At 44.0% G+C, this 27,770-nt stretch overlaps 1 protein-coding gene across 15 annotated transcripts in view; it reads right to left on the bottom strand.

Moving 5' to 3' along the window:
* Positions 1 to 27,770, bottom strand: part of TENM2 (teneurin transmembrane protein 2) — a 1,286,794-nt gene that overhangs the window by 93,024 nt on the left and 1,166,000 nt on the right. For all 15 annotated transcript variants that reach the window (XM_045395034.3, XM_045395036.3, XM_005558468.5 and 12 more), the window contains one exon: positions 6,694 to 6,840. In XM_045395034.3, coding sequence (XP_045250969.1) covers positions 6,694 to 6,840 — 147 coding nt within the window. The remainder of the gene's footprint in view (positions 1 to 6,693; positions 6,841 to 27,770) is intronic.

Raw genomic sequence — 27,770 nt, 5'->3', positions numbered from 1 at the left:
AGTGTTATTTCTCCTCATTTAGACCTGGCTGGAGTGCCTTGGATGGCATGCCCGGAGCTCAGGCCAGCATCCACGTCTCTTAACCCAAGGCAGCCTCTTTTGGAGTGAAGCAAGGAACCAAGCCTTGCAGATGGAGGTAGGGTGGGAAATACTGCTCTGCGGAGAAGCCAGTGTGGAGTCCTTCATTTACAGAGGGAACTACAGAAACTGCTAGTGGTCTGAAGAGCCTCTACCAGGGGTTACTGATACACAGATCTGTGGCTTTGAGGACACTCCATGGGAACGAGCTGAAGAGCCTGGCCTTAACACTGGGCTGGGCTTTCTCTCGTGTCATGCTCCTGACACCCATTCATGTGACAGTCCCTTTGCTATGCTCCCACTGAACTACTGCCATCTAATAAGATGGTCCATCCCTGTCACCTCTCACATGCTGGACTGTAATAATAATAATAACAATGTGTTTATCCACCTTTGTAGATGGATAGTGAGCTCTTTGTGGACATGTGTCATGTTTGCTTTAGTATTCTAAAGGCTTATTTTCAGGGTCTAACATTTAGTAAACCCTCAACAAATGTTTGTTAAGCCATAAATGAATAAGCTAATGAATGGATGGATGGATGGATGGATGAGTGGATGGATGAATTTGTACCCCAATGACAGAGAGTTAAAGGTTTTTAAACGTTGAAACAAACATTAGCCAACTCTCCACCCAAGAATGGAGAACTTCTAAATCATACTGAAGTCATTCACTAAGGACCTAAATGGAAAAATATCTTCATGTCTTTTTTTTTTTGAGACAGGGTCTCACACTGTCACCCAGGCTGGAGTGCAATAGCGTAATCACGGCTCACTGCAGCCTCAACTTCCTGAGCAAGCAATCCTTCTACCTCGGCCTCCTGAGTAGCTGGAACTACAGGCACATGCCAGGATGCCTGCCTGGTTAATTTCTGTATTTTTTGTAGAGATGGAGTTTTACCATGTTGCCAAGGCTGGTCTTGAACTCTTGAGCTCAAGTGATCCACTCACCTTGGTCTCCCAAAGTGTTAGGATTATGGGCGTGAGCCAGCATGCCCAGACTTCATGTCTTTTCAGCTACTCATTTCTTCCTGAAATAAAATTCCCCTCTCCTCACTGCACTCCTGTGTTTTGGGGATTCTAGGGCAAAGGGTTTGGGGTGTAAGCACTGTGACATTAGGCTGGGTCAGCCCACCCAGGAAAAGCCATTATTTTAAAAAGTTTATCTCAAAATGTCACCTGCAGAGCAAACACACTTGTATCAGACACTCTGGGTTGCTTGGTAGAAGTGCAGATTCTTGGATCCTATATCTGACTAATAAATCAGAACCTCTAAGGTAGGGACTTAGAAATCTGACTTTTAAACAAGCCCTCCACACAGTCACGCAGCACTGAAGTTCAATAAGCACAAAGTTAGACTCTTTGTGGTTGTGTACACTGGAAAAATTATTGGTTGGATTCCATCTATATGAATTCGGTCTCCTTTCTAGAAAATAACATTAATATTAATAATGTCAATGCTAGCAGCAGCCAATATGTGAGGGCATCTATGAGCCAGGTGTCTTGTAAAATATATCACATGCATTTTCTCACTTAAACTTCACACCAGCTAGTGGCATTGGCATTGCCATGCCTATTTTGCAGATAAGAAGATTGAGACTTTGAGAAGCAAAGTGACTTGCAGAGCTGGGATACAAAGGCTGACTCTGAAGCCCAAGCTCTCAATCAATTATGATGATACAGTGTCACCTGTTCAGAAACCAGGGACGTGAAAGAGAAGGTGCAAAACATCTTTCAATGCTGTGTTGAAACAGAACGGGAGGAAAAAGACATCTCTCCTAGTTTAGTAAGGAAGAAAGTGATGCGGGGTGACTGAGGACGAGCTCAGCCTAAAAAGGGCTTCCTCCTACCCCTATGTCCAGGTGATGTGGTTATGACATCGCCTCCCTTGGTCTCCACTGTCACTGCTGCCCACAGATGGGAGAAAGCATCTCATAGGATTCCACAGGAGCTTCAGACTCACTCCTATGCCAGCTTGAAATGATGGGAGGGCTAGGGCTCCTGACTCTAAGTTCAGGGTGATAAAGGGGAGTGGAGAAGGAGTAAGGACTGTCTCACCAGGTCAGACGGTCTAACAACGCCTCCTCACCTTGCGGTTCCCACTTTTAGAGGAACTCTACACCCTCTCTCCTACCCCTGGCTGTGATGAACTAAATCTCGCACCTCTGTCTTGGTGGTGATAATTAAATATTATCCGCCTGTCACTTGGTGCACATGTTGTGTGTATTCTCAGACTTTAATGAGCTGGTATTTGTCTTCTGTAAGCAAAAATATTTCTTTGAGTCTCTTCTTTTTCAAATTGGGGTGAGCAGTTCAAGTGAAGATCTCTTACTACTAAAAAGACAGTCTGCTGGCTGCCATGTCTGTCTGAACCATTTCCACTTCTTTTTAGTGGCCATGGGCAAGTAAGGCTTGTCCCTTCAGAATCAGCCATTGCTTCCTGAGGTTACATGAGCGGCGGTCACATGACTAGGGGTGTTTGGAGACTTTGAAAGCCAAGGGGATGAGAAGGCAGGGAATCGGCATAAACTGTTTTGGCGGGGATATTCTAAGGCAGCCTTCTCCAACAGGGATTTTCATCTCAACACTGCTAACTACAGAGCATATATGAGTGAAAGTTTTCTCAGTTCTTCCAAAGGAGGTACTTTATCCAGTACCATTCTAGATGCACAGGAGAGAAGTTAATTCATTGCATAGATCGGATGGCTTAGGACAGTGGTTCTCAAGGAGGACCTGCATCAGCGTCCCCTGTGTCAGCACTGCTGGGATATTTACTAGAAATTCAAAGTCTTTCACCGCCCTCCCCAGACTTAGAGAATCAGGAGCTCTAGGGATAGGGCTTAGCACTCTGTGTTGAATCAAGGTGGTTTTGCCACATGCTGAAGTTTCAGAACTACTAGTGTCCATAAAGTATTAGGGCTTAATTCTCTCATAGAGGAACCTAGGTTGAAAAAAGACTGTTAAAGGTTTCAGATATCTCTATCTGTATTTGTATCTATATCCATCTCAGTTTAAAATAAAAAAATATATATCCCTTCAGATTTTTTTTCGAGTGTTTCTAGATGGAAAAGTGATTTGCCTTTTCCAGTCCACTTTGGTAGATTGCTGTATTATTTTGCCCATTCACAAAATTTATAACAATGTGTTCATTGCAGCTGCTCCCCGGGTCTGCATTCATGTTCTTCCCGGGTGCCTCTGACCCATTGCCAGGTTTATAAACTCATATAGCCCTTCTTGAAAACTCACAAAGCAGGACAGAGACTAGGGCAGAACTCCCACCCCCACCCCAACCAAACAAAAAGAGTGATATAATTAGTGTGCTGCAGGATTGAATCTGGAGTTGATGAGGAGCAACCTTAATATTTATCAATAAACAGCAAAGTGCTTAGCACACCTCCTAGGGAAGTCATTAACCATAAAAAGGATACTCTACACCAAGGAATCTCCTCCAAAAAAAGAACTCAGTTAATTGTGAATTGCTTACGCCAGGTGAGACAGAATTGGTGTCTACCCTTCTCACCTGACATAAGCAACTCTGAATTAACTGGGAGTTTCTTTTTATAAACACCATGCAGCCTTCTTTTTTTTTTTTTTTTTCTTTGTGGTTAATTACTTCCTTGGGAGGTTTGCTTTTATAGTTCCCATAACAAGGCCATTATTGTCTTTAGCATAATCACTGCCTCATTTGCTTTTGTGCCCTGCCTTTAGACTGCTTTGTCTCTGCCAGTCAGGGGGGGATCCTGAATTGTGCCTGGTGGGCAACCCTTAGGACTGGGGACCCTGTGAGCCTCTTTTAGCTCCATCACTACAGGAATTTGGTTTTGGCCGGGTGGGAGCTGGGATCAGGGGTAGGGCTGGTGGGGAGGGAGGTGGGTAATGCAGGGTATGCTGGGGAGATGGTCCCCCAGACTTTCCTCTCTTCCCTCTGTGCAGCATTCCAGCCATTTGTTATGCTTTCAGCTGCTGACACCAGGAACAGGGAAGGGAGCCAGGAGAGCATCTCCTTTCTGGAAGTAGAAGCTGATCTGTAAGCAACCGCTGTGCTCAGTGAAATCGCCAGGGAGGCAGAAGGAAAAACAGTGAATCTTACCAGCAAAAGTCGTGCGATTCTGACTTGGAAAAAAAAATGCATTATGTAGTTATGCCTTAACTTGTTAAAAAATGAATTAAAGGGCTTTCTCTTTTGGCTCTGTTTCAGGAGAGAGAAAATGAATGAATGGGAGCTCTGTAAACCACATCAGGTCTGTAAACTGTTTTGATTGTGTATTCCTATCAGTGTGTGTACATCTGTTTATTTACAAATTACATACAGGCACAATGGCAATCATAAATTATGGAAACTGCAAAATATCCATTAAGAGGATGAGAACAAATAAAAATAGAGTATCTAATACTCTCATCCACCACCCTGATGGATTGCACCCTGCTCTGGACATCACTGAAAGGACCTGTTGGGACCAGGAAGGCAGTGATTGACTTTGGCTTGGTCATTCATATTCCTAGGTTTCAATGGCTGGTCCAGGGTGGCACTAAATACATTTTTGTTAAATCAAATGATTGGACTCATGGATCTTCTTACACTCTGAAACAACTTCTGCTCCTAGTGAATTCTGACCAGTTAGTAATTTTGGTGGGGGTGGATAACACACCTGTACTAAAGTCTAGGGAACATTCCACAGTATTCTTAGGAGATCAGGTGGCCCACAGGCTAAGCCAACCTCATTTAGCCCCAGAAACTTAGCACTCCATCAGGAAGTAACATGGGGAAATTCAGCTCAGAGGTTTAGAATTGGGGACAGAAAACTATTCCTGTAAAGGGCCAGAGAGTAAATATTTTAGGCTTTGATGGCCAAGTGGTTTTTGTTGTGACTCCACTCTGAAATGGAGAGTGAAAGCAGCCCTAGACCAAACATAAACAAATGGGCATGGTTATATTCCAATAAATGGAGAGGTGTGGGTTAAGGGGTACAAAGTGTCACTGATGCAAGATAAAGACATTCTGGAGATCTACCACATAGCATAGTGTCTATAGCTAACAAAGTAGTGTATACTCAAAATTTGCTAAGAGGGTAGATCTCACATTGAAATGTTCTTACCACATAAACTTCTAAAACCAAAAAGTCACCCCACAACAATAATCACAAAGAGAGCCGTGTGGCAGGCTATGTCTCAGCAACAGCTGAACAGGCAGGCTTCCCTGACAACTGTTTTGGCACTGAATGAATGATTAGGTTAAATATTATAGGCGGAAAGAGCCAGCGCCCTTACACAAAGGCTGGAACGTAACAAAAGCCCACCAAGAGTCTTGCCTAGGCCTTTCCTGGGCCTTGAACCTTCACGAGATAATGAAGGAATTCTTACATTCCTCGTACCAGGACCCGTTTAGGATTAAACAAGTTTTATTGGGAGTCTAAAGGAACTCCCCAGACCTCCACACCTTAGCTGGAGACAAGATAAGGGTTATCACCCCTGGCATCAGGACCCATCTAGATTAAGCAAATTTACTGAGGCTCTGGAAGAAGCTCTCCAGGACCCAAACCTTAGTTATAGATTAGATGGAATCAATCACTTGTGTCTTCAGATGAATGCACACTTACACATAGACACATAGCTTAGAAGGTATATATGCACTGGAAAACTTTGTAATTTTGTGTTGGCCTGTGAATGGTCTCTGGCCTTCTCCCTGTACCTGGGAGAGTTTATTTCTGGTTACTTCCCCAGTTTGTCTGCATCTTGTTATTGAACCTTGAAAACAAGCAGCCCGACCCTTGGTTCAGTCAGTAGGAAGAAACTTTGGGAGGTGATGGACATGTTTATGGCCTTGATGGTGGTGATGGCCTCCCAAAGTGCTGGGATTACAGGCGTGCGCCACCATACCCGGCCATATACACAGCTTTTATATGTTGATTATACCTCAATAAAGCTGTTTAAAAATTTATAAACATCAAAATTTGAATTCACATAATTTACACACCATCAAATATTGTTCTTTTTATGATTTTTTCCCCCCAGCCATTAAAAATGTTAAAACTATTTTTAGCTTACAGGCCAGGATTGGTCCATGGACCATAGTTTGCTGACAACTAGTTAGAACAGACACTTTGGAGCCTCAGTTGGGTTTGGGTCTCAATTTTACTAATGGTGGTTGGATTATCTCGAAAAAGTTACTTAATCACTCTTCAGGCCTTGGTTTCCTCATCTGTAAAGTGACATCTCAAAGGGCTGTAAGGATGAAGGCAGCAGGCATTGCTTATGACAGCCTAGTGTGGTAGGCATAGATTGTCATCCTCATTGTCACCGACTGTTGTCCCCAGCCCTGAAAGGTCTGGCAGGACTGGTCACCCTGAAGGCAGTGCCAGGGTCCAGCCACCTTTATGTGGCAATGGACACTTGGGAATTCTGAGCCAGCATCAACCCCCAGTGCCTCCAGCTGGTGTCTCCCAGAGATCCCCCCTGGCATAAGGATACCTGTTCTCTGCTGCATTTGCTTCAAAGAAAATGTTACAACAACATTTGACAATAGTGCAGGGGAGGTCTTTCAGAAGAAAAATGACTCATGACAAAAGCATGGACAACGCTCTGATCTTAGGGGCTGGGAATGAGAAGACGCGTGCTCACCTCCCTCATTATCCTTGTTATCAGCACAGGAAGTTTCCATGGCAACGTTGCATCCGGGCCCTCTCCAGCCGGTCTGGCAGACACACTGCCAGCTGTTCTGACCCAGTGTGCATCTCCCGTTACCGTTGCACAAGTCAGGGCAGCCATCTGGTTGGAGAAATGGAGAGGATGAGAAGGAGGGACGTGAGGCTGCGCTGGGGAAGCAGGGGAGCCATGCAGAGGGGAGCAAGGCCGCAGGGCAGCCGCTGGGCCAGCCTCACAGTGGGGCCCGCGCCTGCCTTCCACAGAGTCAAGGGAGCAGGCAACGCATGCAGTAGCAAGACAGAGTGGGGTCGCAGATGCAGGGGATCCCCAGTGACAACTGACCTAGGTCAGAGGCAACCTTCCCAAAGCGGGGAGTTCAATGCACATCCCAGACAACTAAACCAGTGCTGAGCTGACAACCAGACTAGCTAGGCTGTGATTTCCAGCCAATATCAGGATCGATGCTACTGAAAAGAAGCTTTTCTTTCTTTCTTTTTTTCTTTTTTTAAGAAGTGCTCTTCCGTAGAAGAGAAAAAATTCCCTATCAACCCAGGATGGAGGCAAAGTACCTGCCATCTTTCAGAGTTTTAAATACATATTTACATAGGATTATCATGAGCTTCTCATGACCGAAAACTGGATGGTTCTGCTGAGCTATTTTCATATGCTTGTACAGGTAATACTTAGTTTTAAGGGGCACTTAAAGATGTTGGCTGCTTATCACTCAACCTATTTATGGCACGATTTGAAAATACTGCAGGATTCGAAGGCTGTGGAGGGTATAGATGCTGGGTGCCATGAATCGGGGAAAGATAGAAGAAAAAAATATATGGGCTTGCGGGAAGGGTGGTGGGGTAGGAGTAGTTCTTATTTTGTGGATTTCTTTTCCTTTATTGGGGTGTGTGTGTGTGTGTGTGTGTGTGTGTGTGTGTGAGCATGCGCTCACGTGCCTGTGCAGAATCAGCTGCCTGTGTAATTTTCTAATTACTCCAGGACCCAAAACAATTGCAGCCAGCACTCTCCTGATCTGAGTTTGGACAAAGGGAGTCTGGGGGAGGAAAGTGGAGAAAGGAGGTGCACTAAAGAGAGAGGGGAAAGGTCCCACTAGCAGAGCCACTCACAAAACCTTCATGCTGGCAAGAATTCCTAGACATCTTCTCATTTTTCTTTCTTTTCACAGCTTTATTGGGGCGTAATTTATACACCATAAAATTCACCTGGTTTAAGTGTACAATGCAATGACTTCTAGTAAATTTGCAGAGTTGTGCACTGGGATATGTTTTCTTACTTAATTTAAATATACCCCAATGACCATTAATTTAATTTTCCCCAGAAAGTAATTTCCTCGAATATCTATCTCGAATCCTATCTCTACCTCTGCCACCATCTCTGTTTCCATCTTTTTCTACGCCTATTTTTAAACTACATAAAGTGCAGGCTGGATTGGGCCATGGCGGAGGATAAAAAGCTTTGTAATGATGGAAGTAATTGATTTGAAACCTTCCTGGCCCAAATCTTGTGAATCAAAAGCATGCATCTCCCCTATTCCTCTCTCCAGTGTTCCAGAGGCCTTCACCTAGCATATTCCTTCTTTTCTCTTGAGTACCCCTTATGAGAATGCTGATAAACCTAGTATGTGCATATGGCACTGGTGGGAATTTGAGATAGGGTCTCACTCTATCACTCAGGCTGGAGTGCAGTGGCATGATCATAGCTCACCGCCACTTTGAACTCCTGGGCTTGAGTGATCCTCCTGCCTCAGCCTCCTGGGTAGGTAGGACTGCAAGTGTGTGCCACCAAGCCCAGCAATTTTTTTCTTTTTAATTTTTAGTAGAGATGGGATCTTGCTATGTTGCCCAGGTTAGTCTTGAACTCCTGGCCTCAAATGATCCTGCAGCCTCGGCCTCCCAAAGTGCTAGGATTACAGGCATGAGGCATTGTGTCTGGCCGGTGGTGGGAATTTAAAGGCATCTTCCTAAGAAGTAAGGTCTCAAGGGTATGCAATTAAGTTTTACTTCTTTAAGAAGAGGAGTTTCACTCTTCAGTGTTTGCTGCCTCTCATCCTTTCCAGAAGGTGGTATTGGATTGGGATCTGGGTGAGGAGTGCATGCAACAGAGGAGACCTATGTGGGGCACTCCCTAGGGAAGCTGAGCTGTCTTGAGAGGGCAAACAAGGAGACTCTTACCAGGGAAACAGTTTTCTTTTGTTGCACAGCCTGGTGCTAAGTCCAGCAGGCAAGTAAATCACCAGTGTGGGCACACCTGGAGAAAGCTTGTTTGGTCTACACACCTCTCCTCACAAAGCCCAGATTCACATTTCCATGCTTTTCCTGACTGTGGCCCTGCCTGGAAAACCCCTGTTCACTTCCTACCATGAGAGGGTATGTGGAGGGAAAGCCATCCCCAGTTGCAGAGAAATGCCACAAACATTTCTGCAGGAACAAAATGAGCTCAGTAGGAAAAGCCCAAGGGACATTTCACAGATTCTCAAGGAAAAGAGAATTTCTTCAACCTCCAGCTACCTTCAGCTTTAACAATTTCTACTGGTAGAGTTTTGGGGAACGGATCACAGAAAATACACTAAATGACAGACCTATCAACATTTGCTCAGCATGGTATCTATTTGGCGGAGCTTTGTTATTTAGCTACTTTGAGGTCTCATGTCTGACTAAATTCATGTCCAATGTGTCAACAGAAGCCTCATTGTATAGGAAACCCACGTCCGCTACATCAGATTTAAATCTGCAAAAAACACTAGCGTGTCAGTCAGAGATACGCACCCAAAATACATATATTTCTAGATTGAATGAGGCTTTTTTTTTTAACCCCTTCTCTTTCTCTCTTGCTTCCTCCCCACCCTTCCCCTGCCGACCAACTGAAGTGAAATAAACAGACCACAGTAGCAGGTTTTCTCCACATCACATGAGGAAGATGAAAACATGAGCAGTAGGAAGCTGGCAAATCTCTGAGAAGTTTCAGGGTAGCTGGGAATTAATGGACGGGACTTAGCTTTTAGCTTGAAGAGGAAGAAAACAGCCCTGGTAGGTGCACGGCGTTGCTAGGCAACCCCAAGCTAACTAACCCCAGCACAAGTTCATTCTACCGGTGGCCTTCTGAGGAGGTGATCCTTTGTGTTTGTAAAGTGCAAAGCCAGCTTCTGCTTAAGGAAAAACAAAACCTAGGAAGTAATTAGTCTGGAGGGCAAGACAGGTATGAGGTAGAGGCGTTTCTCTGGAGAGGATGCTATAACTGAAGTTGGATTGCGCTTATACTGCGGCATCCAAGTATAAGCTTATACTGGGGCATCCAGGAAGTCTCCTATAGGAAGTCTTCTGGATTTCAGGCTGGTACTGCCTGTCTCCACGACCACTAATATAAAGCCCCTTAAAGCATACCTGTTTGGTTCCTCTTTTATGGAGCTAGAGAGAGCTGGCTGCCTGGAGACTGCAGGTTCTATCATGACCCTATACCAGTGGTTCTCAACAAAGGCAATTCTGTACCCCTATTTCTCTCCAGAAAACATTTGGCATTGTCTGGACACTTTTTATTTTTTATTTTTATTTTTTGAGATGGAGTCTCACCTTTTGCCCAGGCTGGAGTGCAGTGGTGCAATCTTGGCTCACTGCAGCCTCCACCTCTCAGGTTCAAATGATTCTCCTGCCTCAGCCTCCTCAGTAGCTGGGACTACAGGTGCATGCCACCACATCCAACTGATTTTTTTTCTGTATATATACATATATATATACACACACACAAACAACGACTATATATATATGTGTGAATATATATATATATATATATATATATATATATATATATATATATTTTTTTTTTTTTTTAGTAGGGATGGGGTTTCACCATGTTGGCCAGGCTGGTCTTGAACTCCTGACCTCAAGTGATCTGCCTGCCTTGGCCTCCCAAAGTGTTGGGATTACAGCACTCCAGTCATGAGCCACCGTGCCCAGTCTGGAGACATTTTTTGATTGTCACAATTTGAGGAGGGTGCTACTGGCATCTCGTGGGTAGAGGCCAGTGATGCTGCTAAACATCTTACAATGCACAGGACAGGTCCCACAGTGAAGAATGATACAGCCCCAAATGTTAACTGTGCTAAGGTTGAGAAACCTAGCCCTAGACATAAACCTCCATGAGATCCAAGATTTGGTTGTTTGCTGTTGAATCCCAGAGCTTGGCCTGGTTTTAGGCATGTAGAAGGTGCTCGAATGGATTAAAAACAATCAGTGCGTGCTATATCTTTTCTGTCTGCCTGCCTTGTATCTATAAACTCTTCTGAGGGTCATGAGAAGATAATAGAAACTTCCTCTCTAGGATCAAAAGTCCTCTTCCCACGGAGAATTTTCAAGGACACCAGTGATATGAATGGACTAGTTCTGTCATATTCCAACCTATATAGAGAGAGGTGATGTGGAAATTTGGGATTTAAAAAAACCTACTTTGGGAGGCCGAGGTGGGTGGATCACCTGAGGTCCGTAGTTCGAGACCAGCCTGGCCAAAATGGTGAAACCCCATCTCTACTAAAAATACAAAAATTAGCTGGGTGTGGTGGCAGGTGCCTGTAATCCCAGCAACACAGGAGGCTGAGGCTGGGGAATCACTTGAACTCAGAAGGCAGAGGCTGCAATGAGTCAAAACGGTGCTATTGCACTCTAGTCTGGGCGACAGAGTGAGACTCGGTCTCAAAAAAAGGAAACAACAACAACAAAAACAACCCACACCCTTATATTCTGATGGCCCCTAAATCTTCAATTCCAGTCTTCTGACCTCTAGACCTGAACTCCAACTTGCATCTCAACATAGCCATCTGTTCCCCACCTGTACACTCATAAGCATCTCAAACTCAAAGGAATTCTGACTCTTTACCTTTCCTCCCCACAAACTCTGACCCCTTGAGCAGTGCATGGCACATCCAGGTATCTACCCCATTGCCCACCACTGAAACGTTGGAGGCATTCTTAATTATTCCCCTCCTCTCCTGCATTCTCGTCTCTTCTATCTAATTCCAACCAAGTTCTGCCTAATTTTCCTATAAACTGCAAGAACTCCTATCTGTCCTTCTTCCTAAATATCTTGGAATCTGTGCTCCACTTCCACCCCCACTGCTACCACATTAACCCCAGCCACCCTCATCTTTGGTGCAGATGCTTGTCAAAACCTCCTAACTGATCTCCCTGCCTCCACCTCTCACATTCTGGACACTGCTGGAAACACTTCAGTAGCTTTCAATTGACCCATGGGTAAAGTCTGAAGTCCTTAACTGGGCTTGCTGACTTCATATGAACTGGCTCTTACCACATCAGCCTATCTCAATATCCCTTTAGCCTTTGGTTAGACTTAAGCCACTTGGCCTTTCCTTTTCACTCTTCTCACCTCCCTAACTTCAATACATCCTTCAAATCCCCACTCAGAAGTCATCTCCTCCTGGAAGCTTTTCCAAAGCTCCCAAGCTCATGCCAGCAGCACTGGTCATGGCATCTTTATCCTTTCCTTTATGTGGTACTATCCGCCCCACTGTATCACAATTGGCTGGTACCTCCTTGATGCTTGCTAGGCCATGTAGCAGCCCTCCCTTAAGACATTTTACTGTCACCTGCTGGAAAAGTGCCATAATAAATGTACTCATTGTCATTACCTACATTTTGAATGGTGCCCCTCTTGTGAACTGAACAGCTGCCCCAGGCGCTCCTGCTATGGTGTAAAACTGTCAGGGAGGGACCATGTCTAGATTGTTTGCTCTTGGAGTGCCACTACTTAATAAGTACTTGGGGGAAATGACGAATGAGTAACTCTGGCTGAATCCAATGGCTTTGGCAGAGTGGAAACGAAAGAGTTTCCAAGACTCTACACATAAAATTCCAACCACTAGAAAAAAAAAGTCTGTCCACACAGTTACCAGGTAGGCAGGCTTTTTGCCTTAACAAAAATTAGGCATGAACAAAATAATGTCTACAGCATGGTAAAAAGGGAAGCATAAATGCACTTGAAGAAAGCTATAATTACCATAAAAGGCTTTTCTAAAAAAGCATCAAGAAATGTTCTGCCATGTGCAGCAATTTAAAGGTAGAAATAAGTGGCTAATACTGCATGAGGAGTATGAAGAGAGAAACAGGATTTTAATATTCAACATCAAGCATGCCTAAGAAAAGCATAAAGGGCAATACCCTATCCAGATGGAAACGCAAGTAAAAGCATAAAACAGGCTGCATGGAAATGCAGACAGATGACAGGGAAAGCCAGAGAAGTGAGATGTCCCTGCTTGCTTCAAGAGACCATCAGGAAAGCACCTACACCCTAGGTTAAACTGAGGTGAAAAAAAAGAGTGTTTTGTTGTTGTTGTTGTTTTGTTTTTCTTTTTAAATTTCAACTATGGGGAAAACCTTTTTATTTTTATTATTTTTATTTTTTTATTTTTTAAAATTTCAACGATGGGGAAAACCTTAGCCTGGTTTGGAGTCAGAGTTCTGGGACTGGAATCTGCATGTCTCTCTTGCTGTCTGTGTGAGCGTGGACTGGTAGATCCACCTCTCTGAGCCTCAGCCTGTTTGTAAAACTGTGTATTTTACTAGTTAATCTTATTTATTTTCTCTTCCAATAGAATACAGCTTCCAGAAAGGCAGAAAGTTTTGCCTCTTTTGTTCACTGAGATATTCTCAGGGTCTAGAAGAATGGTTGGCACACAACAGACATTCAAGAAATATGTGCTGATCGAATAATTTAGGGATGGTCACAAGACTGTACTTGCTATTTTTTTTTTTTTAAACAGATGCCAGAGGTATTAAATGGAATGATAAAGCTAAAGATTTCAACCGAGCTTGGCGCATTCTAAGTGCGCAGTAGAGAGTGGCACTCATTGTCAGTGTCTACATAGTTGTTATGACAGATAATGGAATTAGTGGTAAGCTTTCCCTTTAGGGCATAGCCTGAAGTGGAGGTCATTTCTCTTTGCCTCACTCTGAGATCAGGGAAAAAAACAAGAACCTATCCTTTTTCAAGTTAAAAAATGGTTCATCAAGTGTCCTCCGTGTGTGATTGTGTCACAGCCTAAGAAATCCTTAGTCTCCCAATGACCACCAGCCAAAACTCCAGCAATACCACATCGGACTGGCTGAGTGAGAAGAAAATCCACTGAAGCTAACGGCAATTATGAGGTGTGGAGGACACGAAGGTAGACTACATGGGGGCCCTTTCTCTTCGGAAGAATTGTGCTTTTGAATATTAATTTAATTAGGGACCCCCCTCCACCAACTGTTTTAAATATCGCCATTTTTTTTTTCTCCTGGAGCTGTGCGTTGTTGGAATTAAAGAGCACACACACACACTGGAAATTATTTAATAATAGAGTCTGCCATTACATTCCAGAGTTCTTTGTAGTTGAAAATAGCTGAGGTGTCGGAGATTGGGGATCACCAGGGATTCAGGTAGCCATTTATACTGAACAGCAGTGGCAAATGCTCAGACAATTAATCTGATGCTTCAAGGCGCTCTGGGGGAAAATGTCCAACTAATTTTGGAAGACTGGCTGCCAAAGAATCACCCTGGTCTCTGGTCTCTGGAAAACGGCAGAGCTTGTCCCTCTTGCTCACCCATGTGTGCGGGAGGGAGCTGTGCGGAGACTCTGTTTCTAGGCACAAATTGGCGTGAACACGCAGCTGTGAACCTGCATGTCCACAGCTGACTCTGCTTTGTTAGAAAAGATGTGGCAAATTGAGAGAGACAAATGTTCCTCTCTGTTTCAACGGTGTCTGTCTGTCTTTAAGGGTTTGTGTAGATGCAAGTATGGGGGACACTGGGCTGGGCTGGGGTGTTGGGAGGCCAGTGATCCTTTCCATGGTCTATTGCCTGGGTTTTGCTCCTAAGGCAGAAATCCCTCCCCACAACCCCAACAGCAGCAGAAACAGCAGAGCTTCCATGAGGTGATATAAATTTGCCTCTAGCTGTCTAGGCTGCACGTTTTCTGGATGCACCTGGATTCTCACTGATCAGCATCATTTCTGTCTGCATAGGACAAGGAAGGCAGTAGGCTCAGCCTTGGCTGCAGAAAAATGATGAACTTGTGAAAACAGTAAAAACAATCCTTTGACATTTGAATAAAGAGGAGAAAGGGGCCAGGCGCGGTAGCTCACGTCTGTAATCCCAGCATTTTGGGAGGCTGAGGCAGGTGGATCACCTGAGGTCAGGAGTTTGAGACCAGCATGGCCAACGTGGTGAAACCCCATCTCTACTAAAAAGACAAAAATTAGCTGAGCGTGGTGGCAGGCACCTATAATCCCAGCTACTCAGGAGGCTGAGGCAGGAGAATTGCTTGAACCTGGGGAGTGGAGGTTGCAGCAGTGAGTTGAGATCTCACCACTTCACTCTAGCCTGGGCGAAAGAGTGAGACTTTGTCTCAAAAAAAAAAAAAAAAAAAAAGGAGAAAGGAAGATGTATCTTACTTTTTGGTGTTCTGATGTTTCAAGCTCTTATCAATACTTTTTTTTTAAAGTAGGTGATCATGTGAGGAAATGAGGAAATGGAGAATTTAGGCAAGAGTAACTAAAACAGCTCTTCTTGGGAGGGAAACCCCATGTCAGTTACTCAGTGAATTCAAACTGAATTGTTATCACCCAGTTGCACTGGAGTCCAGCCCGGCCTGTGCTTTCCTTTATCTCCCTGGAACATTACCTTTGCAAGTTATGGAGGTGAATAGCACCGTGTTGCGAAAACGCATCCTAACTCTTGCCATGGCCCCGCTGAACATCCTCCAGGAGTTTCTCCCATTGCTTTGGATTGGAGCAGTGCTTCTCAAAGTGTGGTCCTGGGACCAGCAGCAGCATCTCCTGGGAACTTGTTAGACATACACATTCTTGAGCTCCATCCTGGACCTACTGAATCAGAACCTCTGGGGATGGGGCCCAGCTGTCTGCATTTATAACAAGCCCTCGGGATCCAGATGCCTGCTCAGTGTGAAAGCCTCTGCTTTAGGATTAAGTCCCAAACCCCTCAAAGTGCCTCAAAGGCCCTGCATTATCTGACCCTGCCCATTTCTCTCTTCTCATGTCACATCTGTCTCTGCTCTCTGTAGCCTGGATTCTTCTTGTGGACTTTTCCAGATGTGTCTCTCTGAACTACGCTCCCTGCACCCACTTTGGCTAAAGCCATTCACCTTGTGCTCAGCTGGCCTTTGTTTAGGAATGGCTTTCGTGGCTTCCAGCTCAGGGTTCCTGCCCCACTGCATGCTTGTGCTTTTAGAGCACCACCCTCCCCTTCTCTGTAGCGCTCATCGTAATTCTAATGAACCCTTTGTTTAAAGCAATGGGTCTTAACTGGGCCGCACTTTCACATCACCTGGGAGCCTTGAAAAACTCCCATGTTAAACTGCATCCCAATTAAATCACAGTCTCTGAGGATGCGACCCAGACATCAGTTTCTTTCCTTTTTTTAAAGCTACCTAGGTGATTCCTATGTGCAATGGATGATGAGAGCAAGTGGTTCAATGTCCACCTTCCTGGAAGCCTCCAAACCCCTCAAGTGTAAAGGCTTTGGCTCAGTTGTTCATGGCTGTTTTTCTAATTCTCACCTTACAGCATTAAATATATCTGTTGAATGAATACATAAAAAAAAAAACCAAAAAAAAAAAACAAAAACAAACCCAAACCGTACTTTGTTTCATTGCTGCTTCACTGTGTTCTGGATTCAGCAGCCAGGTACAAGGAAAAGCTTCCCACAGGCCACACCCCAAGCCTCTGGAAGGATGACACTTCTCTGAGCAAAAGAAGCAGCTGGTTGCAGCCCAGGGTTCAAAACCAAGCTGATGACAGGGGTTGTTTATGAATGTGGATATGGGTCTGTGCCTTTCAACTTGTAAGAAGCAGATACCTCTGGACTGAAAGAGGCAGACTAGGGCACCCAGTGAGTAGAAGAGAAGGCACGTTGGTAGCTTAGGAGGGTGACAAGCATTACACAAAGGCAGGGATAACAATAATAAGAGAGTCCAGTGGTTTAATTTGGTTTTTGGAGGAGAATCAAGTTGTTGTACCTTGTGCAGCTTATTCCCACAGCTGTCCAGCAAATAATGAATGTGGTACCTACCAGTATGGAAATAGGGACAAAGCGCGACTTTGATTTCTTATTTGTTATTTTTAACCATCCAATTTCTACACCCACTGAGCATCCTTATAGCCACAGGAGGGTCATAAAAATACAAATAACACCAAGGAGGCCTGTGGGCACGGACTTGTTACTTCTGCAGGGTTGACAGCTCTCTTTTAACTAGTGTAAAATCAGGCCAACCATAAATTGCCACTTTGTTGTTGTTGTTGTTGCTCTTAGTGTAACTTCAGGAAATGTAAGGAAATCACTAAATGTTTCTAATAGATCTTAAGAGAGCTAGGCAAAGAATCTGCCCCAGGATGAAATTCTGGATTTTAGAAAGCTCTTTATATAATAGCCACAAAAATAGCAAACCCTCACAGGGACATTTCTCTATGCGGCACTTTTAGATCCCCTTCATGCATTAGCTCATTTAATCATCACAACCACCCTATGGTGTAGGTACTACTATTATTCCTGCTTTATAGGTGAGGAAATGGAGGCAGGGAGAAGTTAGGTAATTTGGCCAAAGTAGCAGGGTGGGTTCGTGGTGGAGCCAGGATTTGACACCAGCCAATGGTTCTACAGTTCCTGTTCTCAACTAGGGTGACCAACCATCCCAATTTGCCCTGGATGGTCCAAATTTTTGCACTGAAAATCTTGTGTCCCAGGAGGCAGCCTGGGAGCACTGGTCATCATTGAAAACAGGGAGTGAGGACTGGGCTCTTTTCATTGGCTGTCCTGGAGGCAGAGGTGGGGACAGAGATGAAACCCCCAAGGGCAAGAAAGAGGGTGCAGACTTTTATACCAAGTCACTTGTTTTGGTATGTTAGGGCTTCCAACAGATTCTGCTGTCTCCCGGGACCACTGCGTCAGGTCACCTCAGTCACCATGTGGCAGTACTTGGAATAGTGAAGGCAGTGGCTCTGAATCTGGGCAGCCCGGGTTCAAACCTTGGCTTCACCCTTTGGCTGCATGATCTTGGGCAAAAATCATAAACTTTTCAATTCCTTAGTTTCTCCATTTGCAAAACCAGAGCAATAGAAGTACCTACCTCAGAGGGTTGGTGAAGTTTAAATGAAAGAATCCATGATGCATGGCACATAATAAATATTCTACAACAGATACCTATTATTATTTTTATTGTTGTTGTTTATTAAAAGTGTCCTCCAATGGTGGCAGAAAGGTCTGTGCATGGTTTAGGAAAGCCTTTGATTTGCACTTGAATTGGTTATGAGGAGAGACTGAATGCTAGTATTTAAAATAGGACCAGTGTAGTCAGTACAGCAAAGCCCCAGAAAGGTGCCCTCCAAAGACTTAAATGAAAATGAGAAACATGAGGTAATTTCCTGAGAGTTACATGAGTAAGATCTGTACATAATGCATGTGACAAGTTATCAATAGAATTCCCCTTAAAACGCAAGAGGTGTGTGAGGTGACACTATTGAGGATTGCAGAGTTTAGAAATCTCAACCAGGCTCAAAAAAACATGCCCACAGAAAGGGGTGGTCTGCCTGGGGTGTGGAGAGGGAGCTGGTGGAGCAAGAGAGAGCCAGGGTCAGTTCAGGGATGAGGGTGTCCACTTCGACAGAGGGGAGGGAAGCAACAGCACCTGCCATTTGTCCATGTTCAGCAATTCACATCCTTGTTATTTCACTGAGCCATTTCAAGGATGGTATGAAGTACATATTATTATCATCATTTGTGGCTGAAAAAGCTGAAGCTCAGAGAAGTTAATTAACTTTCCCAGGGTCATAATCACTGCAAGTGGTAAAGGGAGGGTGTGAATCCTGGCCTGTCCAACTCTCAGCCCATGCACTTTGCGCCCCCCCTAGCCACGTAGGACTGTACAGGGAGGAGGCAGTCTCAGAATATCATATTACTTGCTTTGATTTCTTGTTCCCCAAGCAATCTTCTGCTTTTAACTTCATTTCCCATATAGATTTCCCTTTAGGGAGAGAATATACTGAGCAGGAGATGTGGAGTTTCCTCACTGTGAATTATTGAATGGCCATTTCAGGTTTAGATGGAATTTGGGTAGTGTGAGGGAGTTAGTCTAGAGCCTGATCCACTCTGTTAACAGAAACAAAATGGGATTTCTAAGGCTGAGAATAGGATCCACGAGCATCCTGCTTGGGGAAGCCCCTGCATGGCGTCCTGCCTGAGTGGTGGGGTGGTCTCCCTGTCAAGAGTGTTGGCTTCTGTCTCCTGCCCTGTCCCTAATCCTTGATGAGTTCGGTGTGTGTAAATCAGGGGACAAATGGACCTCCAAGGGAGAAATACCAATCCCATATCAAACATTTACCAAGTGATTAGAATATGCTGATTTCTGCCATATACCCATGAGTTTATTCTTTTATTCATTCACTAATTATTTATCGAGCATCTATTATGCACTGGGTGGTTTCTAGACATTGAATGGTGGTCAATGAGAGAGACAAGTTTTGTTCTTAAAGATCTTACATTCTACAGGGAGGAGGCCCACAATAAACAATAAAAATTACTATGGTATGTCAGATGGTAATAATTGCTATAGGGAAATGTAGGGGGAGGGGACCACAAGGGGGTTGTGTGTGATGGAGGTCACTGTCTTATACAGGGTGGTCAGAGAAGCCCTTGATGATAAGTTGTTTGAGCAAAAAACCTAAAGAAGGGGAGGAAGCAAATCATGCCAATATTTGGGAGACAGTAGTGCAGGCAGAGGAAACTGCGGGTACAGAATCCCTAGGCATGAGAGTGCTTGGGGTGTTGGAAGGACAGAGAGGTGGCCTGTGTGGCTGTAGCAGAGTGAGTGAGGACCTCATAGTAGGACCTCATAGTCCACTGTAAGGATATTGCTTTTATTCTTAATGGAAAAGTCACTGGAAGGTTTTGAGCAGAGAAGTGGTCTGATCTGACATGAGTTTTTAAAGGCTCCCTTTGTGTCGAGTGAGAAGCAGACAGAGGATAGGGCCAGGGCCAGGGCAGAATCTGGAAGACTGACCAGTAGGGACCCATCAGGACCATCTGGGTAAGGCAGGGTGGAGGCTTGAGGCTTGAGGCTTGGGCAGGGCACAAATTTGTCCTGCTATGTGACTCTATGTGGCACCACTAATGCTAGATGTACTTATGTTTCCCTACACATGCCTCGGAAGGGGAAGGCTTTAGAGACACAAAAGCAGACGATTAAACATACAGTCTATAAACAGCACTCCCCACCAACTACCCCTGTTGATGCAGCAAACCAGACTCCTCGGTTGGAACTAGCAGGCAGATGAGGTTGCAGAAGCTGGGTTTTGCGAGGATTCTGCTCTCCTCTCCAAGTTGCTTTTTCATACTAAAAATAACATGTGGAGATGAAGGGAAAGGGTGACAGGGGAGCATCGTGCTGCATAGGACAGACATGACTGAGAGTGGAGAAGCAGAGAGAACCATTGAGTCACAGCAGCTCTATCTGCAAGGTCAGGGCAGACAATCTATATGAATAGCTCCAGCAAATGAATGCCTCGCCTTTCTTAACACAGCGACTTCAGACCTCAAGGCTGCATTCATTCGGCCAGCTTCATCTAATTCTTGGCAATAGGGTCTCTTTGAACCACCCAAGCATGCTCCCATGTTATTACTCCTGGTCTTTTAATTCCTTTGTGTTCTCTTTAACCCTATAGGCCAGCTTGACCCACCCGAATGGGACACTCAGACATGCTTAAAAAGCTTGTGCTACCTATCTATCTATCTATCTGTCTATCTATCTATCTATCTATCTATCTATCTATCTATCTATCTAATTTATTTATATTTATTAATCTGTCAGACATTCCTTACCAAAAATCTGTCTACATCCTATGAAGATGTGGTCACAAAACACTAAGTGTCAAATGACCTGATAGAGGAGCCCATATTTTATATTGTTTTATGGCACTTTTTACCTTGTACAGAAGCAATAAAACATTCCAGTTTCTCCCCTGCTTCTTCACTTTTTTTTCTTTCCTCTAGCTGGCACGGTGTTTCCCCTGCCCACCTTTAGTCATGAATCTAAAGCCATCTATCACTTACCCATCCCATCCACGTGGCCAAGGGAACCCCAAATTATTGTGCACATATCCTGCTCTCTGAAACTTTCTTTTAAACTGTTTTTAGCTGATCAAGGACTTGGTGGGGAAGCCACTGATCATTACAGGGTCTTTATTTACAAATATTGCAGTAGTTCTGATCAGGAGGTACATTCATGTGTGGCACAGTATGAGAAATAAGAGACTTTTGTTTCTTGAAAGCTTGTAGAATGGTATTCAGAATTCCAACAATCTGGCCTATGCTTTCGTTAGGTGCCACTCTTCAATTTTGCATAATGAGTGTGCCCTTAGGAAGGCAAGAGCTTCTCCTTGGAAATCCTCTCATTTACAGAGAAAGAAAAATCCCTCCTTTCAAATACATCTTACACATGCAAAACAGCAGTCTGTTTCTGCTAAGTCACATTCTAGCTAAATGGATAATTGAATGGTGAATGGGAGCTGGTACTCAGCTGCTAACCTGCAGAGTTTCCACACATACACACTCCCAAACTGCAGCAGAGCAATTCCCAGGAGGCAGAAAGCATGACTGATTTTTCCAATAAAGCTACAAAAATCGATAATCCTCGTGGATGGAATGCTTGCATCTCTAACCATCTCAGAGTTTCATCTTCCTCTGCTATTCCTTCCAAACAAGCCTCTGTCTTTACTTGGCACATGTTCCCGATTCCATACCACCAGCATTTAGCCTGAGTTCTATTCCAGTTCTGCTGAACGTACCTTTTAGAGGCCCTGCAATGCGTCTTGATTTAGGGATGCTTGGGTTTTATGTGGCTCTGGGAAATGTTGCTTAGCTTTTCTGGAGCTCCAATAAGTTCTGATGTATGGCTGTGCATGCCTGCTTGATTAATGGCACATGCGAGGACTTGGAGCTTTCAGAGGTCACCCCATGTGTACTGAATAATACAGTGCAGAACCAAAAATATCCTTGGATGAGAATCCTGGCTGCACACAAAAGCAATGACATTGCCTGCTTTAGTTGACATTGCTGGAGACTCAGTGCTTCTAAGGAAATTCACTTCCCCCAAACAGATAATTTCAAGATAAAATTAGAATCATTTTGGTTTCTTGGCTGTTTCTATGTATAGTGCCATAGGTACAGGATAAGTAGAAGACTGGGAAAGCTAGGAAGCTGCAATGTTTATTTCTGACAGGACTTCCAAGTTCAGGATAGCCAGGCCATGGTGTGAAGCAAATTAAACATCCGTGCAAAATATGCTACCGTGTGCAATGCTGTGGTTGAGAATTTAAATGCACCAAAGTCAAGAGATTCGAAATGATGGTTCCCACAGCAACTATAACTCAGTTCTCTGGTGAATATAAAATTAACTTTATTGCAAAACATGCTGTTCAATTTACGCCTTAATCTAGTCATGGCAGAGTTACAGTTGCTGTGAGAACGCTAACTCTGAATTGTTTTGAATAATTAATTTAATGAAAAGTTGGTGGAAATGTGAACTCTGATAGAAAGTCAACTTAAATTTAGGGAAGTTGGCCAACTATGCCTATGCAGAGTAGCAGTGAGTCATTTTTGGAATTGGAGATTATTTAGTGTACTCTTTGGCCTGGGGGGCACTGGTAAAGTGAAAAGGGAATTGTCCTCCATCACCAATAACACACTCCTGCAGAGGATGGCTTTCCTGACAGGTGAGGGGGGCCCTCTGATGCCCATATTCTCTGATTTAATTGCTGGACTCCCAAGAAACCCCCTTGCAACTACTTGTGGGCAAAGTGCAATGATTAAGCCTGGCTTCTGTCAAGTCAACCTGGATTTAGCACTCACCAGACCCTCTCATGGACAGATAAGCCTTTCACACATTGCTTAACCTCTCTGAGCCAGTTTTCTCACCTGTGAAATGATGATGCTAATAGTATTCACCTCACAAAACTGACATGAGGATTAGAAGAGAGGAGGCATGCTGAGAACTTAGCACTGGGACCAGCCAGTTCTGTGATAAGTACTTAATAATGTTAGCTGGGATTTTCTGAAAAGGGAATTCAGTAAATCAGTAAATTAAAAACATGCACCAAATCAATTATTTGGCCTGCCTGGTTATTTCAGTCCAAACTGATTTGGTATAAGATGAGCCAGCAGGCAGGCGTGATAAAGACAGAAGCATGAGTTGGCAGAGTCTCCTAAGAAACAGTGTCTTCCCTGAGGATGCTTGAGGCCACTTCTGTTGAAGCTCTAGAAATGAATCAATCTATCATCTCTTCTACCAGGTTAATATTTCTCAATTTTTTTTTTCATTATCTCCTATCCTAGAAACCTTTTTAGACCTTTTCCCCCCTAATTCCTCTCCCTTAATGCCAAAGACATGCTACATAGCTGTTTATGTCATATGCACACGTTTTATATATAAAAAGAGTAAGAATTTCACCCACCCCTAGAACTATTTTTCACTCTGTTGGGGGTGATATTATCCCCACTGCAAATTATGCACTAGGTCACAGGCAGATAAATCCCTTGTTCAAGCCTGAATCCTCCAAAACTCAAGAGAATCCTTTATTTACTTGGTGAGCCCCTTGGCTACTCCTTTGAATTCAGCTCTTGACTCCCTAAAAATGGGCTATTCTAGCACCTAAGAAGCACAGTATTTTTGAAGCTAACTCGTAGTGGATTCATACAATTCCCTCCCCAACTATTTTTAGATGCAATGTGGTTTTTCATTTTCTCTATCTTAAATGACTTGGGCAGTAAAGGGTGGGTGGTGAGGGCTCACACACAGGGAGTCTCAAGCCAGCCAGCACTTACTGAGCATCTACTATATTCCAGGCTTCAAGGCAGGGGATAATTTAGGACTTTTCTGAATAGTATGTTTTCCTGCCAGGAGCCACGTTTGGCCCATCCAAAGTAGTTGCCTCTGTCAGAGACCACGTTTCTTGGGAAGTATTGTCAGGATTTTAAGAGAAAAGGGTAAAGCCACAGCCTGGGAGGAAAAACAAAGTAAAAGGCAGTGCCCCCAGCCATGTGTGTCTCTAGGTTCTAAAGCTATTCTCTGCTTGGCTTTCACTACCTTCTTTATGTATCAGCCTCACGCTGCTTTCGGGGCCTCTGTCCTATCACCTCAAAGCCTTGGCTTGAAGCTTTTTACCTCGCTGTGATCAGTATCAGCAACATTTTAATGTCTCCTAAAAGACATAACTTTATAACACTGAAATTGTTTGTTTTAATGGTTGCATTACTGTTCAGAAAGTATTTTAAAGTTGTATTACTTAGCGTAACCCCATCTCACTGGTGATGGAAGCACAAATTTAAATGCCAAGGTAAAGCCATCCCAGGAGCACTGAGATCAGTTAGACATGACTTACAGTGACCTGTTGGTCCAGCCGGCTACACTTAGCTAAACTAGAATTTCACCTCTGCATCTTCTGAAGCCTCAGCAGAGCTGAAAGTAGAAACTCTAGTGGCTGAAATCCCTAATGATCAGCACCTCTGTCTACTTGGGCCTCCCTGAGTTTCACTTTCTAGTTTCAGGAGTTAATTTAACCTGATGGCTAGTTCAGCCTGGTGGGCTTGAATGGGCATTCTTTCTCTGGGATGTCTGTAAACCATGCAACCTGAACTCTTTTGGTTTTACTGGAGTTGGCAGCACTGGGGAGATGTGTCTTCTCTGACTTTTTAGAATTTTTGGAATATATGCACCTGAGGCTACTAAGACAGAGATGGCTCCAGTACAGTGCTCTATTCGCTCCAAAGTAGAAATGTTTGTGTATGTGTGTGAAAAATACAAAGTATGATTGATTCGTCTGATGCTTTGAGAGGCACGATGAATGAAGATACAGAGAAGCCTCAACTGGCCTTTGAAAGTCTGTACAGTTTTCATTCTGCATAGCCAAGTGGAAAGCACAAGTTGATTTCTCCCAAGGCAACAAAAATAAAAGTTGATTTCTCCCTATATACTTAGGTATATAAAGAAATGGCTTTTTAAATGTATATACCTTTTAAATATTCAATATTGGTTTTGATCTACTGGGAAGAGCTGAAACATCATTCTTGATTCTAGATGCTTAATCAATTCCTCATTCCAATTAGATCAAGAGACATTTCCCAAACTTTTCTGCTGGATCTTTAAGGTCTCATCCCTGGGAAAGGCAGTTTCCTCTGGCTCTAAAGAAGCATGTTCTGATTTGTGGGATCAGATGGGAAGCTGGTAGATAAGTCAGCCTTTGTAGTTCCAATGCCAATAAGTCTAGTTATCTCTCCCACACATGCATTTAAAATGGCCAGGTGTTTCCCTGGTTTTGCATCTGCCTCTGAAGGATGTTTATGGCATGCCTGCATGCAGAGAATGTGAACAATTACAGTAGAATATCATGCTGGGAACTGTTCCCAGAAATCAGTAGCCTGATCTGAGACAAGTTAGAAGGAAAAGCAAGGCAGTCTAGAAAATGCAGAATACTTGTGTTGTGCTGTCCTGTCCTGGGAAAAAGATCAACAGGTTTACACTGCTGAACTGGAGTCTTCTCTCTGGGTCACGCCTGCAAAGCCCAAGGAATTCCTCTGAGTAGAGCAGGACATAGAGCACATATGTCCATCAAGCAGAGGGGAAGGCATAGCCCAGGGGGACTATGTGGCAAAGCTCTTGAACCCAGTCATAGAGGGGAAAACGATGACTCTGGAGGAGCCCCAGTCACTGCCGCTCAGTCCAACTTTCTCGGGTGTTCTATCCAAGGCAACTCAGAGAAGATTCTTGTTCCTGGCCTCCACTGCACAGCTCTGGCCTTTATCTCTATTTTACATGGCCACTCCTATGAACCTGCAGGAGCCTGAGAGAGGGCTGTAATCTAGCTCTGTAAGGGAAAGACTTCACAGTTGTAATTCTATAAGCATAAGGAAGGGAAAGGGACACAGGGTTCCCAAACAGCACAAATTATTAGGCACTGTTAGCACAATACAGGTATCCAGAATCCTGAAGATACCATTTGAAATTTTTAGGTCTTAAACACTTGCAAAAGCAGCATTTCAGAGCGTGGCATTAGACCAATGACCAATGCAGAGACATGTTGTAATAGATGTGGATGTACTGGGCTGGGCATGCTAAGAAGTCAGGTGGGCGCACACACACGCATGCACACACAGACGTGTATACACTCATACACACAACAGGAATTAGTCACTGGCTCGGTTTGCTGGTATTTGTTGTTGAGATTTGGGGCTTAGCTGTCATTTGGAGCAGATGGAAGGAAGATAAGAAGCTGAAAAGGGTGGCAGGGGAGGCATTAGTGGGAAATCCTGCCCATGCTTCTTGAATGCTGTATTTGCCAATGGTGTAGATGCTGGATTTAAGCCAATGAGTCCACCTAGCAGCTTTGTGTAAAATACTTTCTGCTGCTGCTCATTGTGTTTGGGGGCAATGGCTACCTGCCTGCTTCACAGGCTTGCTGTGAGGTTGACTGAGGCAACACAAAGTCTTTTGAGCTCCTTGGAGAAAATTCACCATGCAAGTGCAAAATATCACCATTGTATCATGGTAATGAGACTCCCACCAGCTTAAACCAGTCACCAAGGAGAGATGGGGCATCATACAAGAGAAGCCAAAGCTGTTCCAGTCTCAATCCAGGCAAATGATGCTTCCTCACTCAATACTAATCCTGCCCTGGAGGTAGATGTCAGTAGTCATAGATGGGTGGTCCATTTGGCCCCCAGTCTTGTTTGAATGGCCTGCACAACATTTTAATACATTTTTAGTTGCTTGCCAGCATTTGAAAATTGGGAGACCATGCATAACAATCCCAATACCTGGCCTCTACTGAAAAACTGGAAATTTTGGGAAGACTAGGCTTGCATTTCTACATGGCCATGTTCAGCTGGAGCTGGGTCATGTCTGCTCTCCATAGATGGGACATTCACTTTCCAGTTTGTCACCACTTCCTGGCCTCTTACACCCTGTTTAATGCACTTACTTTACGCCATTCTCGCCTACCCCATGTATGGGAATTTGAGTTTACAACTCTTTCTAGAGGCTCTTCCCTCCCTCTCCTTCCCTGAGCCAACACAGATCCTTAATTCATAGTGCCCTCAGTATCCAAATGGAGACGCAGTCCCCTGACAGGGGAAAGGCCTGCCCAACCACCTCCTACTAAGGGGAAATGGGAAGAGAACTGGTTTTTCACACTTCTAGCCTTTGCCAGTAATTCCACCTTAAAAGCTCAAAGTTTTCCTACTTAAGAGATGTCCAAGCAGTAATCTAACTAAGTAGATTATAAGCATCTGAAGGTTTTCAAAATAAATAAAAATGTAGACATAGCTAAGAGAAGATGAGGTTTCATTAATGAATGTGATTTAACAGAACAAGTTGTGCCATATATGGAGGATTAAAAGATAAAAAAGGATAGGAGGGAAAATAAAATTTTAATGAGTTGCCACCTTCATTTGATTTAACTAAGTTTCCTCCATGTGGAAGATATTAACACTTATGAGGGAGTCATTTGTGTGTATCCACACAGTTTGATACTTGACTACTTTCTTTTATGCAATTACATTGTGTTGCAAATGAATTTAAACTACTATTTGAAGTTAAAGGCCTCCATCCTTACGTTGATCTCCTTGGGAAGCTTGAGCAAGGACGATGTTGAAAAACTAACCAAAAATTATTGACAGAAACACTGAGAAGGGTGTCTTGGGTTAGAAAACATCAAAGTCTCAAGTGGGCAAAAAGGCAGCTGAGGTCTGAAGTTCCCATGACTACCAGCCTCTGCAAACCACTTCTTTCTTGTCCTTGCTGCCTTGGTGATATTCACACAGAGGTGGCTCATGTGTCACACCAAGTATAGTGCTGGCACATGTTAGGCACTCAATGAATGTTTCACAAATGATTGAATATAGTTATCACTGCTCATCTGGAAACAGATGGAGGGCATGTAGACCCCAGACATGTTACCATAGATGATGTGTGTGGCTTTCTTATTGATGTTTAG

The sequence above is a fragment of the Macaca fascicularis genome, chromosome 6, assembly GCF_037993035.2.
Source record: "Macaca fascicularis isolate 582-1 chromosome 6, T2T-MFA8v1.1".
Classification (NCBI taxonomy): Eukaryota; Metazoa; Chordata; class Mammalia; order Primates; family Cercopithecidae; genus Macaca; species Macaca fascicularis.
Note: the sequence above shows the minus strand (reverse complement) of the source record. Positions and strands in the feature narration are given on the sequence as shown.